Source organism: Lipophrys pholis (genome assembly GCF_963383615.2).
Source record: "Lipophrys pholis genome assembly, chromosome: 3".
Classification (NCBI taxonomy): domain Eukaryota; kingdom Metazoa; phylum Chordata; class Actinopteri; order Blenniiformes; family Blenniidae; genus Lipophrys; species Lipophrys pholis.
This window is the reverse complement of record NC_137627.1, coordinates 5461354-5474977: the sequence shown is the minus strand read 5'-3', so window position 1 is coordinate 5474977 and position 13624 is coordinate 5461354. Positions and strand designations below refer to the sequence as shown.

Here is a 13624-nt window from a genome sequence, read left to right as displayed (position 1 = left end):
TCTCCAAAGAGGATGTATTGTTTTTTCAAAGAAACAGTGACAGTTACAGCAGTTGCGGACCGTTTATGAAGACTTGTTAGGTAAGAGACGTTATTCTTCCAGAGGAGCACAGTCCATTCTTGTGATGTGAAAACAAACCATGCAGGGTTGTGGCGTCCAAACAAAGGTTCCTCCATGCAGTGTACGACTTGGGGTTGTGCACTCTTGGTCGTTGGTACTTTGGTAATCCAAGATGCCCTGGCCTTGGTCTTGACTACAACCCTGCACTGGTTCAAGCATTGTGAAGGTGGGTTCATTAATTATATGCAAATATACGAATTGTACATCTTTCCAAAAGGCCGACCGTCGGCTTGAATCGTGACGGCAGCCGAGTCGCTCTGCCGAGATTTTTCGAAGCGACATTGTAACAGTGCAGCACTTTCCCATCACAAAGTGTCCCGTTCAGCACACATCAGTGAGTGAATGTTTAACCCAGACGGCCGTGGAGAAAGGAGTCGCCATCTCACCTGCTGACGGACTCCCTTTATTGTCTCTGAACTTTGTCCGTCCACGGCTTCTCCAAGGGGGAAAACATTTTCCTCTCAGGACTCCATGAGGACCTCCACAGGTAAGCTCCTGTCTCTCCACTCTCGCTCTCTCTCCCTCTCTCTCTCTGCTTCTCAGGCTTATGCTGCTTTGTCTATTCAAATTCTGACTCCTGTGCTGCTTAGTTCTGGTGTCAGTCTCCATTAGTAGTCTTCATGACTGCGGGGTTAAGTCTCTCATGTTTGAGTTTCAACTGAAGGTAAACTGCGTTTGTTTTCTGCTGCATCGCTTTGGCTTGTTGTTTCCTACAAGTCCTCTGTTGGACGACTGAATCAAACTGTGGCTGCGGTTGTTTTTGTTCCTGGTTAAACATTGCCCATCCTCACTCCCTTTTTTTTTTTATTTTTTTTTTTTTTAATTTTTTAGATAATCTGCTCGTCGGCCTCTCCAAGGCTGCATCGCTGGTGAATCTGAAGGGTTTCTGTGTCGTGTTTGCATAGGGCTGTGGGAAACGTTGAACACACAAGCCGGGTTTTCTTCTTGAGTGCAAATGTAGTGAAGCTGGAGTGTCACACTAATTTTAGTTCAATGGCCACATACAGCCTAAATTGATCTTAAGGTGACCAGACCAGTGTCAAAGAATAATAACCTTAAAAAAAAAAAGGAAATGTTAAAATTGTTTAATTTGAGATGCTTGTGTAATCTTTGGTAAATCCTCTGCTGGCAATAAGATCCACCACATCATAAATAAATCAGAAATAGCTGTTACCTTTAGCATTATGCAGACTGGATTGTACCATCCGGCGGACTGTATGATTCACACCACTACCCTATCCACTTGATGTCTCTTGCGTCATAATTTTAGATTGTAAATACTCCGAAGAGTTCTCACTGATGATATAAGTATTCTCTCAAAGTTCAGAGTATCAAACTCAGGAATGGAGATCGACTGGTTTCATTGTTGTTTATCCCAGAGTACCAATGAAAGGCTCATTCGGGGCCAAACTGGTGGTGTGTTTGGCTCTCTCGCCTCTGCTGTGAGAGTATCCCCCTCCTCTTTGGGGAGTTTTCATGTTCCCCTTGTGCCTATGAGCCTTTACTCCAGTCATAAAAAGATTGATTTGAGGTGAACTGGTGACTCCGTGGCCTCATTTACACAAAACCTTCAGGAGAAAACAGAAAACATTTGTTGTGATTTGGGCGTCTGTTTAAAGTCACTGATAGTCCTCCGTATGATAAGAGTATTTATCACCAAATTCTTGTTGCTTAAGGTTCATGACTGTGTGTTTTCATTAAGATGTATTGATTTCCATTTTAAGGAAGTTTGCACATCCGAATTGAGAAAATAATGTGTGAAGATTACTCAGCAGTACTTGAGTACCTTGTGACTCTTACTCAACTCATGCTAGATGTCGACTCTTACTTGCTAAAGTAACAATACTTGTTCTTGAGTAAACTTTCTGATTACTCTACACAACCCCCATCCTACCTTGGTTCAGTCAGTTGCAATCTGCACCAACTTGGATAAAGTAGTAATGGAAAATGGATGTGGGGTCACTCAGATACCCCCCACCCTCCCAAGCCCCACCCCCCACCCCCCACCTCCTCCCTCCGACTCTTCTTGGGGAACTCCAAGTCTCTCCCAGAGTGAACGAACCAGAGATATTCATGGCCTTAGTTTTAATGACTCTTCTATTTGTTGTTATTCTTGTATCTCTTTATCATCCTCTTATCATTCCTTGTGTTGATGGTTCTGGTTTTGTCGCCCGTGTCCTTGTTTCATGCCGTCTGTTTACATTGTATGATTTGTTTCACTCCTAGTTTTGTTTCTATCTCTTGATGTAATCATATTGACGTCCTCATCTTGTCTCTTGTTTGTTACCTTTGCCCTTGTGTGCTCCGTGCCTGAGTGTTTCCACCATTGTCTCGTCAAGCCCTCTCTCACACTCATTCATTCATGATTGTTTATCCGTCAGCATTGTTTTGAGTTATTTACCACTACTTTGTATCTTGTAGAATCAGCCCAATCAGTGGAAATGTCCCCTTGTCCTAACGAAGATCACCTTTGAGTCCTCTGTAGACGCTCCTTGATAAGGATACGATGCTCACGCTGCATTCGTCTCGCCTTTATGTCAGATCATCATTCCCATGAACGCAGCGGTTTAACCCGGCGTGAACTACCTGGCAGTGATAAAAGTGACGCACGGCTTGTTGAATCTAAGTCGATCTCATTCTGGATTAATTTTCATCTCCTCGGTTGCGAGCTGCCAGAAAATGTTGGTGTAAGTAAGGACGGGTGCAGGATGAGTCACGCTGAACTCAGACAATCTGCTACGTTTCTGTCTGAATCTCTGTGTTTGCAAACAGCCAGATGGTCCATTCTCACAAATACAGTACACGAGGGATCAGTACAGTCACTGAGTGTGATACAAACTGTGAAGATAAGAGAAGTCTGCTCTGTCTTTTCCAGTAGATGACTCAGTGCTTTATTTCAGGAATCAGTGCCAGGTCCACCGTCTCCGTTTCCTCTCGCAGCGTGAACACGGGGGCTGGAGGGGGACCGCCGCCATCTGCTCCTTCTAACTTTGATGCTCAACAGTGTATGAAGTCTTTGTAGAGCAAATTCAGTTTCCTACAACAACAACAAAAATACATTTGAAATATCAGAAAATGTCAATTTTAGGTCCCACTTACACAAGAACTTCTCTGTTTTTTTTTGCGTTTTTTTTTTTTTCAGAAAAGTTGCGTTTTCGCCCGTTTGGTTGCTGCAGACTTGTTCGGCTGCACATTCATAAAGCGAATCTCCTGTTCAAGCCGCATCATGAACAAAAAGCTGTATTGGACTGAGATCTGTTGACAGTGGAGGCCATTGGAAAGCAGAGGACTCGTGGTTGTGTTTAAGAAATAAGTTTGAGTTTAAGCTTCGTGACGCGGGGCGTTATCCCGATGAAAGTAGCCATTAAGATCGTACACTGTGCTCACAAAGGACGTTGTCACGTAGGCTGCGGCCTTTAAAGTGTGCTTATATTCTGTTGTAGCTTCAAGCTTCACTTTGTTGGAAAAGCACACATATCCTCTCCTTGGTTCAATGAGTGACTGCTGTCTTTCTATAATCTCTAACCTGTCTGTCCTCTGACATCACCAAGGCTGCTGCTCGCTGGATGTTTTCCTCTCTTTCGCACTCTTCTCTGTTGCATGTACAAAATCCCAGTAGATCAACAGTTTGTGAATTACTCAGGCCGGTAATTACTATAAAGGTTATATTACTTCCCTTGGTCTCCGGCTCACAATCACCACAGAAAAACTACGTTTTGAATGCAAACATTGCGTCTTTGCATGACGGTTTGGTTTCTTGAATGAGGCCATGTGAGAAAAGGGAAGGGAAACAGTAGTTTAGAGAACAGATACACTTGTAGGAGTGAACTGTTTAATTAGCGGCTGAATAGAAAGTACAAGTAACTCACAGTGTTGCCGTCTTCTCCACAGGCTGCCAGGATGCGATGGAATTTCCACGGTGAGTTTTACTCCTCCAACAAAATGGCCTTTCTGTGAGAAATCTACAGAATGCCAGCAATGAAAACACTCTGATTCTCAGTATCACTCGTGGAGCGAAAGATACATGCAAGCATGCCACAGCACGTTTTGTTGCCAGCACCATGCATTGATGGCCAAAGTTTGATAGCACTGATAAGAGCTGAACTGTAAGCTCCATGTGGAGGGAGCCTTATCTCTGCTCATGATGCTGGAAACTGGAATGTCGAGAGCGCAAATGTTGTTCATGTCCATTTGTGTCAACAGACAAGACCTTTCAGTACTTTCAGACCTTTCTTTGATTTTGTTCCATGACTATATCTTATTGTATCCTGATGTAATGGGAGCTTGAAGCTTTTAAAGACGGATTGTTGCAAAACTGCTTCCAAAACGTCAGTCCAGTTGCCCTCATAACACAATGAGATGTCACGACAATGATGCCCCCCCCCCCCCCCCAACTTTTCTGAAACGCTCCGACTCCATCTCCGTGTAGACGAAGGAAAGTGCAACTTTTTGAAAACGTTCTGACTCTGTCAACAGTTGTGTGCACAATAACAATGGCAGGTGGACCAAAGTGGTTTCAATAGAAAAACAAACAAACAGCACCCACTAGTGACGTAACATGAAAACTGCATCATGTTCAGCGTTTCTGCCATTTCCGTGTAAACAGACACTGCTTTCAAAACAATGCTGTGTAACGCGAATGTTTTTCTGAAATGATGCGTATATTGATAGTTATTTAATAGTGAAGAAGAATTGTAATAAAAATTTTACTGAAGTCATCCATCACCCCCCATTACATTTGATTTGGTGTCTTTATTCCAGTTTTAAGAAAATTGCTTTAATCCATGGTGTTTGTGGAGGTTTTTATACCGTGTCAAGCTGATCTTCATTTCTCTTTTAGTTTCATCTTCAATCCAAAGGAAGGGATTGATAATCCAGCGCTTGTCATCACTGATGACCCTGGTGAGGGCTGACTCACACTACAACCATCATAACATTTTAAAAAGATAGGACGACGTTAACCTCCCCCTCTATGTGCAGAGCCCGATCCCTGTGTGGTTCCCCGGCTCTGCCAGCTGAAGCGTCTGAAGGATCAGAACTTCGGCTTCCGGCTGCGGATGGACTCGATCAGGCCGCTTCGCCTGTACGAGATTGTGGACGTGAGGCCGTGGAGTCCCGCAGAGCAGAGCGGCCTCCGAGACGGTGACCGAGTGCTGGAGGTCAACGAGGAGTCTGTGGACAGCGTGGACTTCTCCAGGGTCGGTGTCCAGTCACATTCAGTCCCGTTCATTTGCTTTTCACAGTGACATAATGGACCTGGAGCTTTTTGTGACAAAACTACTGTTTATATTGTGTCGAGAAGATTGAACTCACAGTTCAGTCTGATCATTTACATTTCTAAAGATTCAATTTCAGATTACAGAACAACAATTTCAAGCAAAAACAAGATAACGGTGCTCAAACCCACTGAAGACGCAACTTTGTGAAAACAGCTCTTGTCACTTTTTGAAAACACTGGGACTCCACTTGCGCACCACGGCTGTAGTAAACAGTTCTTCTGTGCTTGCACGAGTAGACAGACTAAAACAACAATGTCCAGAGTCACCCGTAAAATAAAAGCCCTCATCTTTTAGAAAAAAGAAATTTAAATCAATAATAATAATCAAAATAATAACAGTAAGAATGATTTATTATTGTTTTAAAAGGCTGTAAATGAAGTTACATATAAATATTTGAAAGTGAAATTAATAAATAACTAAGTATTTCAATCTGCTTTTAGGTTTAAAAAGACAATCGGACATAGAATGTTTTTATTATTAGTCAGAAAATCACAGCTCTATAAACATTAGTACCTTTTGTTGGAAAAAAAAACAACAACTTTGGTTTGTAGAAAAACATGAATGGATTTTGATATTACAGGTTGCGAGGACGATACAAGCATGTGGCCTGCACTTGTTTCTTCTGGTTCTGAGGAGAGAAGAGTACGAACAGGTACAGCATGAGGCGCTTTTATATTATTAGATATAATTACATTGGTTGACTTTTAACCACACATGCTGATACTGAAAATACATAACGAATCTTACCTCTTGTACTGTGTTATAAAGTAATTGAGTTTGATCTCTCTTCCTCCAGGCAGTGTGTTCAGGTGTGGATCTGCAGGCTCTGGCTAAAGCCTCCAAAGGAGAGGGCTGGTCCAAACCCAGACTGTGCCACGTTATCAGGGACTCGGATCACAGCCTGGGGATGACCGTCCTCCCAGTGGATGGTACCTTACACTGCTTTGACTGTTTCACAGCAAACTGAGCATTTAGAGGTTAATAATCAGACACTGCGGCTGGAAAATGTGTCACAAAAAACACTCAAGATGTAATGATCCACTTATTATAAATCATTGACTCTCGTCTTGTTTCTCTTAGCAGACTCTTTATCAGTAACTAAAACCACCTGCATCCCAGTGTAGATGGAAGAAACGCTGCTACAGTAAAGCTGCAGTAAATAGTTCGATGGATACAGAGTGTCATGACTCCCAGTCCAAATTCTTGTACGTTTCCAGTTGAGGGAATAGCAATCCAACGTCATCGTCTGTCCGTACGAATGCCTGTGTACTCACCACTGTTAATGTTTAGAGCATGTTGTTCTCTGCCCACATGGGTGAGTGGTTTCATTACAAAAACAAACAACACCACCCACTAGTGGCCTTACATGAAAACTACATCTGTTATTTCTGTGTATATGGGCATCATTTTCAAAACGTTGCTGTGTAAACGCACTGTAACTGTAAACTTTTGTGAATCGGAGACTGAAAAATTATATGCTTTCACTGAAAACATTGTTGTGGGGTCTAAGTGTCAGCCATAGACTCATTTATGCCCATTGTACGCTCAAAAACAGACATGTGCACTCAAATGAAGCTAAAATAACGCAGCTATGCACTTTAATCAAACATTTTATTATGAGAGACAAATAAAAGTAACAAAATTATGCAAGTAAGTTTTACTATTAATAAAACAACTCAAAGCCTATTCTGAGCATTCCATGAGAACGTCATGAGAACATCTGAGTCTGGCAATTTCACAAACCAGATCAGCTGCAGCCGATCCAGTAACGAACCATAACAATGTCCTACAACTGCAGAGTGATAACAACGACCGGGATTACGATGTCAGTGTGCATGTGCCACCAGGTCAGAAAGGCCGGTTCATCATAAGCACGGTGACAGACGGCCCGGCGGAGAAAGCTGGAGTTCTCACTGGAGACAGACTGATGTGGATCAATGGAGTCACGGTGTCGACGCTCCCACACACCACCCTCAACAGAACTGTGTGAATCCATCTCCATCACATCTTCTCACATCTGCCTCATCAAGCTGAGCGTGCCTCTGATTGTGTGGTGTTGGTTTGTTGGTTTGTTTCCCAGCTGAAGAGGAGCGGGGGCTCGGTGACGGTGCTGGTTGTGGACAGTGACACTCAGTACTGCTATGCCAGGAGAAAAATGCCCATCCTGCCCATACTGGCAAAAAGCAGCGGCCTCCCGCACACTGCTAAAACCATACACATGGTGAAAGGACCCGACGGATACGGCTTTCTGTTGAGGCAGGAGAAGCTGGTGTCATTACAATGGATAGGTACGAGTATACCGGACAACTTTTTATCATTCACATTATATTTCAAATTGTGTAAATTGTATTTACATTACATTCAGGAATGTAAAAAAAAATGTTTTAGTAAAATTCACATTAGTTTTATCATGTATTTATTCCTTTCTTTTCCCATATATCCACACTCACACACAAAAAAGAATGAAACCCCAAAGTTGACCTGAACATGGTGTACACATTAATTTCCCAAAAACACGTGTCACACACAAACAGCAGAGCATCTAAATGGTTGCTGAACAGCAGATACAATGTCTTTTTGAAAAGATCGTGTGGTCCTGAGAGATTATTTTAACACAGCGTGTCATTCTTCAACCAAAGAGAAGCTATGACTCAGCCTATAGTTAGAGACAAACGAAAGATATATTTTATCGACAATATGATGTACCCGAGATACAGTCCAGTAACAGATAGTTAAAACTCATTTTATTGTTTATCGTGCTATTCTCAGGGTAAGGCCGTGCAAGGCAACGTTACACGGCAATGCTTTAAGTGAAAACATTATTTAAAAGAAACTATGTCTGTTTACAAGAAAATGGCGCAAAAACTGGCAACTGTGTAGTTACCATAATAGAGCACTAGATGGCGCTTTACTGTTTTGTAATGAAACCATACACACATGCAGAGTGAACAATATGCTCTATAAATTAACAATAGCTGTTATTTTCAATCTAGTCATCCATGTGCAGAACCATAGTTTTTACTGTGACCACGATGTGCATGCCCTGTAGCAGCGTTCCAAAAAAAAAAAAGTTTCCAAAAAGTTCCACCTCTGGAGCCATTTTCAAAAAAGTTGAGTTTTCAGTGGCCCTGAGCGCTGTGGTCGTGCAAACGGACACTCAAAACTAAACAAAAGTTTTTTCTGTTTTCACGGCTAAACCTAGATCAAACAGGCGTAGACCAGAACAAGACGAGATCAAGGACAAACAAACGCGCAGGACAAGACCGATTACTGATGACGCCACACATAAACAAAGCAGGGAAGTTAGTAAACTCAAACACAGATATCAGTTTCAACTCCAAACATGAACCAGAATCTACATTTATAAACTAAACAAAGCCTGAACGAGACCTGGGAACAGGCTACTGAAGTACAGCTAAAGAGATATATCACTCAGACAACTTTATTAAACTCAATGTGAACATTACAGTTGAGCAATGGGCAACGCATTGCCAAAAAAACCAACTATTTCCCGATCGTTTTGGAGCACCTGCCCCTTCCACATGGGAACAGAAGTCTCTTTGCCGGACTCCAATTATCTTATGATGCGGAGGTTCAGAATCATACAGCGGAAGTGTTTGTCTATTATAGAACGAAAATAAAGGAGAAGATCTAGAAACTTTCAACAGGAGACTGGTCAAAGATACAAAGCATTTCCTTACAGACATGAGATTAGTTTTTATTTCCCCCAACAAGTAAATCTACAGTCAATATAGTCTTACAACTACATATTACATTTTTTTTTTTTAAATAAATCCAACAATCTGAGCACCGGTGTGTCAAGACTTCCAAAAATACATGTAACCCCGAACAGAAGTGTCAGTAATAATAACCGGGTGAGTCGACGTAAAGCCTCTGTCCTGTCCTGTCCCCTGGGGTGTAGTTCATGTCCTGAGGGAGGTGGATGTGGGGAGTCCCGCTGAGGCTGCAGGAATGGAGGACGGAGACCTGCTCCTGGCCATCAACGGGGAGCTGGTTGAGACTGCACTGCATGAAGACATCGTCAAAACCGTTAGACTCAGTGGCAACGAAGTAACCCTTACCACTATCTCAATACCTGGAAGAGAATTTTACAGAGAAGTAAGTTGACTCGTGTAAACTGAATGTGTCCAGTGTTGTCCTCCAGAAGAACTTTAAACTCACCTTTGTCCTCTTGCAGAGAGACATCCCTCCGCTGTCGTTCCATGAGCAGTTTTCTCTGCGCTGTCCGGAGAGCCGAGGGGAAACGCCACCGATCACTCAGTGGGATCAGGCCAAGAAGGATTCTACTCACACGGTGTCACACAAAACTCAGGAAGTCTAAACACACAGGTATGAGCCGTGTTGGGAATAGTACTCTGTACTCTTTTGTCGATACATTTGGCAGTGCTGTACCATCACCCGACTGCTACTATAAAATTAGGAAAGTATAACTGCAGAAGTTTCACTGGGCCTGTGACTTTTGTCAAACATGTAAACGGCTGAAGCGCCGCAGAGCTGCCGTCTCTCTTTATCCCGGGGACAGAGCTGACTGTGAGCATTAGCACAGGCTGTCAGGCCTGATTGTGGCATATTTCCATTGTGATGACAGGTTTGCAAAGGGTTTTGGTTTAGTTACATATGATGTTTAACCAAATATCTTGAACACTCGTGCTAAAACCGGTCCACAGATATGGATGTGAAACGTGTTCGCGTTATGGTATCACATGCATGGGAAATCAACAATAACTATATATACACGTCTAACAAATTGAAGCGTGAATTGCATGCGATTACTGTAAATAAACGGGTATATGTTGTTTGTTTTACAGCCGTCAAAGACAACAACCGATGTCTTCTTGTGATGACGATGAGCGAAGAATCAAATGACAAAATCATGAAGAGGAAGATGAGCTCAACATCCGAGAGCATTTTTATTTCTGTTCTGTTTTTTATGAGATTGTTTTTAAAGAGATTAATGTTCATAAGTGTGACTATTATCTGAGGTCAGGGACTTCACTGTCTTACTCATCAACAATACGATCACGCATGATCTGCCTTTTGTATACTGGGATCACCAACTGTACTTTTTGTTTGTGTCATTTTATGTGGAATTCCATTCGGTATATTGTCTGAACTAAGCTGTGAAGTAATGTTCTCAATACCTTGTAAACCCAAAACAGACTATTTTTTTTTCTCTAAATATTTATGTCATGGTTGGTTGGATTGTGTAATAGTTGCTTTTAAGACTTTAAGAATTTATCCAATCTCTCGAATTGCTGAATGATGCTGCCTACAGATCCTGTGACGACAGTTTGGTGGCTTTTGAAGCTTCTTTTTGCACGAGATGATTTGCTCTTCAGCTGAATTTGCTGCACAAATTGACAGTTTTTAATGTTTATATTTTGCAAACCATGTGTTTTTTTCCCCCCCATTTCATGTATTTAAAATTCAACCATAGACAACATAAAAAATATGATAGTCATTCATCTTTGCTGTCTCCTGAGAACTTTCAAGATTACCAAGTTGCTGTGTGTTTTTCAAGACACGTTGTGCTTGATCAGCAGGTATATTTTCAATGCAGAAACCCGCCTAAACTCTTTATTTATTCAGTCTTGAATAACTTACGCTATTTCAAAATGTGTACTTCAAGATGATGACATTTTCTGAGACATTCTGATCAACCGCTACATAATATTTTCTATAATATGAAAGATTATTTAAATTCATATTACAATGTCTGACTAATATTTCTATATTGAGAATTGGGTGGAGTCAAAATCCAATCGTTGGTTAGGACGTAGTTCAAGGCTCCAACATGTCAGTCGTGTAATTGGATAGGTCACCATTGACACAAGTACTCCAGTGACTATTACATCGATCATTTTACTGGTGAATGAATAAAACACAAATCGTATACTAGAAACAAAGTGAGGAAGTTCTTTAACTTTAAAGTAATTTACTCGAGGCCATGAGCGTTCTCTATATAATTTTGCCGTTATGGCGTCCTCTGGTGGTGTTATACAGGAGTGAATTTTGTCGCGATGTATTTATTTAGAGTACAAAATTCATTGAAGAAAACAAGATATGAAGACAGAGTCTCTGGGAAGTAAAGACAGAGATAATCTGAGTAGTTAACAACAGACCTGTACTGGAATAGAGCAAAATACAATTTTAGAGGAGCAAAGAAGGTATGAAATAAAAACAAGAAGAGAGACACCCAACTGGGAAAAATACGTTCCAATATTGGTATGAACTTTTCAGAAATTGTGTTTGAACACTGTTGTGAGCCTCTCAAAATCTGAGAAAAGGTAAATTAAAGACTGGACACAGAAAGACAATCGCGCCAGTTCTCCTAAAATGCTTGTCCGTGGACCGTGGGAGAAAATCCATGCGCAGGGAGAACATGCAAACACCATACAGAAATGCCCCAATGTCATACACATGGAGAACATCCAAACTTCACTGGACTGGAGCACATAACAGCAAGCATAAGAGTAATTTATGTTTGGATTTTATTTTTGTAATTTAAAAAAGATAGTTTTTATTTTTTTTAATCTAAATAATAAATTCACAACCTGTAAAGCCAAGTTCCCCTTCTTTATATTGATATCGTGTGTGTGTGTGTAACTATTGCTCACTACATATACCAGTGATGCATCATGTGCATTAGTTGATATTGAGTGTCAGTAGGCAAAGTCAAAGAGTGATTGTGGTTTTAATGTGAAGTTATTGAGAAGTCCTGTCAGAAAACCTCGATGCACGCAGTCTTGAGTCTGAACTTCCTCTCGGTGTCACTTTCCCGTAACATCCGCGCTGCGTTGCACTTGTTCTCCTCATGTTCGCCCGGATTGAGCAGTTTTGTTATGCAGCGCCTCGCTGGGGGACGTTCCGGGGCCTTTCCGAGCAGCTGTCAACCTCGCTGTCAACCCGTTGCCGCGGCGCGCCATTGGCTGCTCGCCCCGTCAATCGCGGAGATTTCTCTGACGTCAGCGCTGCGCGGCCTGCGATTGGCTGGCCGCCCTGCATAATCTCACCGCCGTGCGAGCTCGGGCTGCGTTCAACCATGTTGGATCCACTGCTCGGCTCAGCTGCCGTGTGATCAACACTTTTTCCCGTGTCAAGCGGCACCGGAGCGTCGTGGGCCCCGAGTGTGGAGGGTTCGAGTCCCGGGGCGGCTTCCTCTCCCTGCTCCGCTGACAGCACGACCCCCCGCCGGGACTAGCTGTTTGGACGCGGCGGACTCCTTTATTAGCTAGCTCGGAGCTGTCAGGTTCAAACCCCGCTGCCTCCTCCCGCAGCTTCCCGGGCTGACCGGGGGGGTTTCACCCCGCGTCCACTGGATTTTTAACTTTCTTTAAAAAAAATAAAATAAAAAAAGAAGCTTTCTCTCTGGATGTTCGCCGCGGGAGGACACCGCAGAGTGTAGCGGGAGCACTTAACGGACTGGAGGCGGGTGGAATGAAGTTGCCCGGCAGCGCGAGCGCGGATTTCTCTCCCCGTGTTTTGAGCCGTTCCGTCAGCAGCGTGATGGGGGTTTGTGTCCCGGCGCGCGGCTCCGAGCAGCGGCGGTGTTGATTATGTGAGTTGTGGAGCGGATGGCCGAGGCCTGGGCCTGCCTGCCTGCGTGCGCTGTCGTGTCGTGGCCTGGGCTGGGATACACCTCTCCTGCACCGGATCAGCGGCGTTAATTACGGCTTGGAGATTAGCCCTGTTTACTGTCTGGCCTGCGCGCACATCTGAAGCGGTGGAAGGTGGAGGTGCCGCCGCTGCTGGAGGAGGAAGAAGAAGACGAGGAGGAGGAGGAGGACGATCAGGAGGAAGAGGAGGAGGAGGTGATGGTGGGGCAATCAGTTTGGGATTAATAGATGCGATTTGGGAGCCGCACGGAGCTCCTCCGGGCGCCGGACCGGAGGGAAACTTGGACTCTTTGAAGAAAGATGGATGTCGTGCTTTCCATGTGACATGCTTCAGATCTCACTGCTGAATTTCATGAGAAGGGAGGGGGGCACCACCTCTAACATGAGGGACATCTAGGGCCACCGACATTTTTTTTTTTTATTTATTCAGGGGGGGGAAGCGGGTTATTTTTCTTTTTCCTTTTTTCTTTTTTCTTTGAGTTGAGCACAGATCTTAAATTGGGGTGGTCATAGCTGCATATGCTCACGATAAGCTTCCCGTCATTCGCCCCGGGCTGTCGGAGTCTGATGGTGTGCAGGCAGGAGAAT

At 43.2% G+C, this 13624-nt stretch overlaps 1 protein-coding gene across 1 annotated transcript; it reads left to right on the top strand.

The window, feature by feature from the left end:
• The first annotated feature begins 473 nt into the window (after window positions 1-473).
• Window positions 474-10884, top strand: LOC308107946 (Na(+)/H(+) exchange regulatory cofactor NHE-RF3-like). Its single transcript, XM_080460557.1, has 11 exons — window positions 474-607; window positions 4012-4039; window positions 4961-5022; window positions 5101-5318; window positions 5980-6051; window positions 6196-6328; window positions 7247-7383; window positions 7480-7687; window positions 9322-9518; window positions 9598-9749; window positions 10229-10884. The coding sequence occupies exons 1-10, from the start codon at window positions 592-594 to the stop codon at window positions 9739-9741; spliced, it is 1215 nt and encodes a 404-aa protein (XP_080316683.1). The 5' UTR covers window positions 474-591; the 3' UTR covers window positions 9742-9749; window positions 10229-10884.
• The last annotated feature ends 2740 nt before the right edge of the window (window positions 10885-13624 follow it).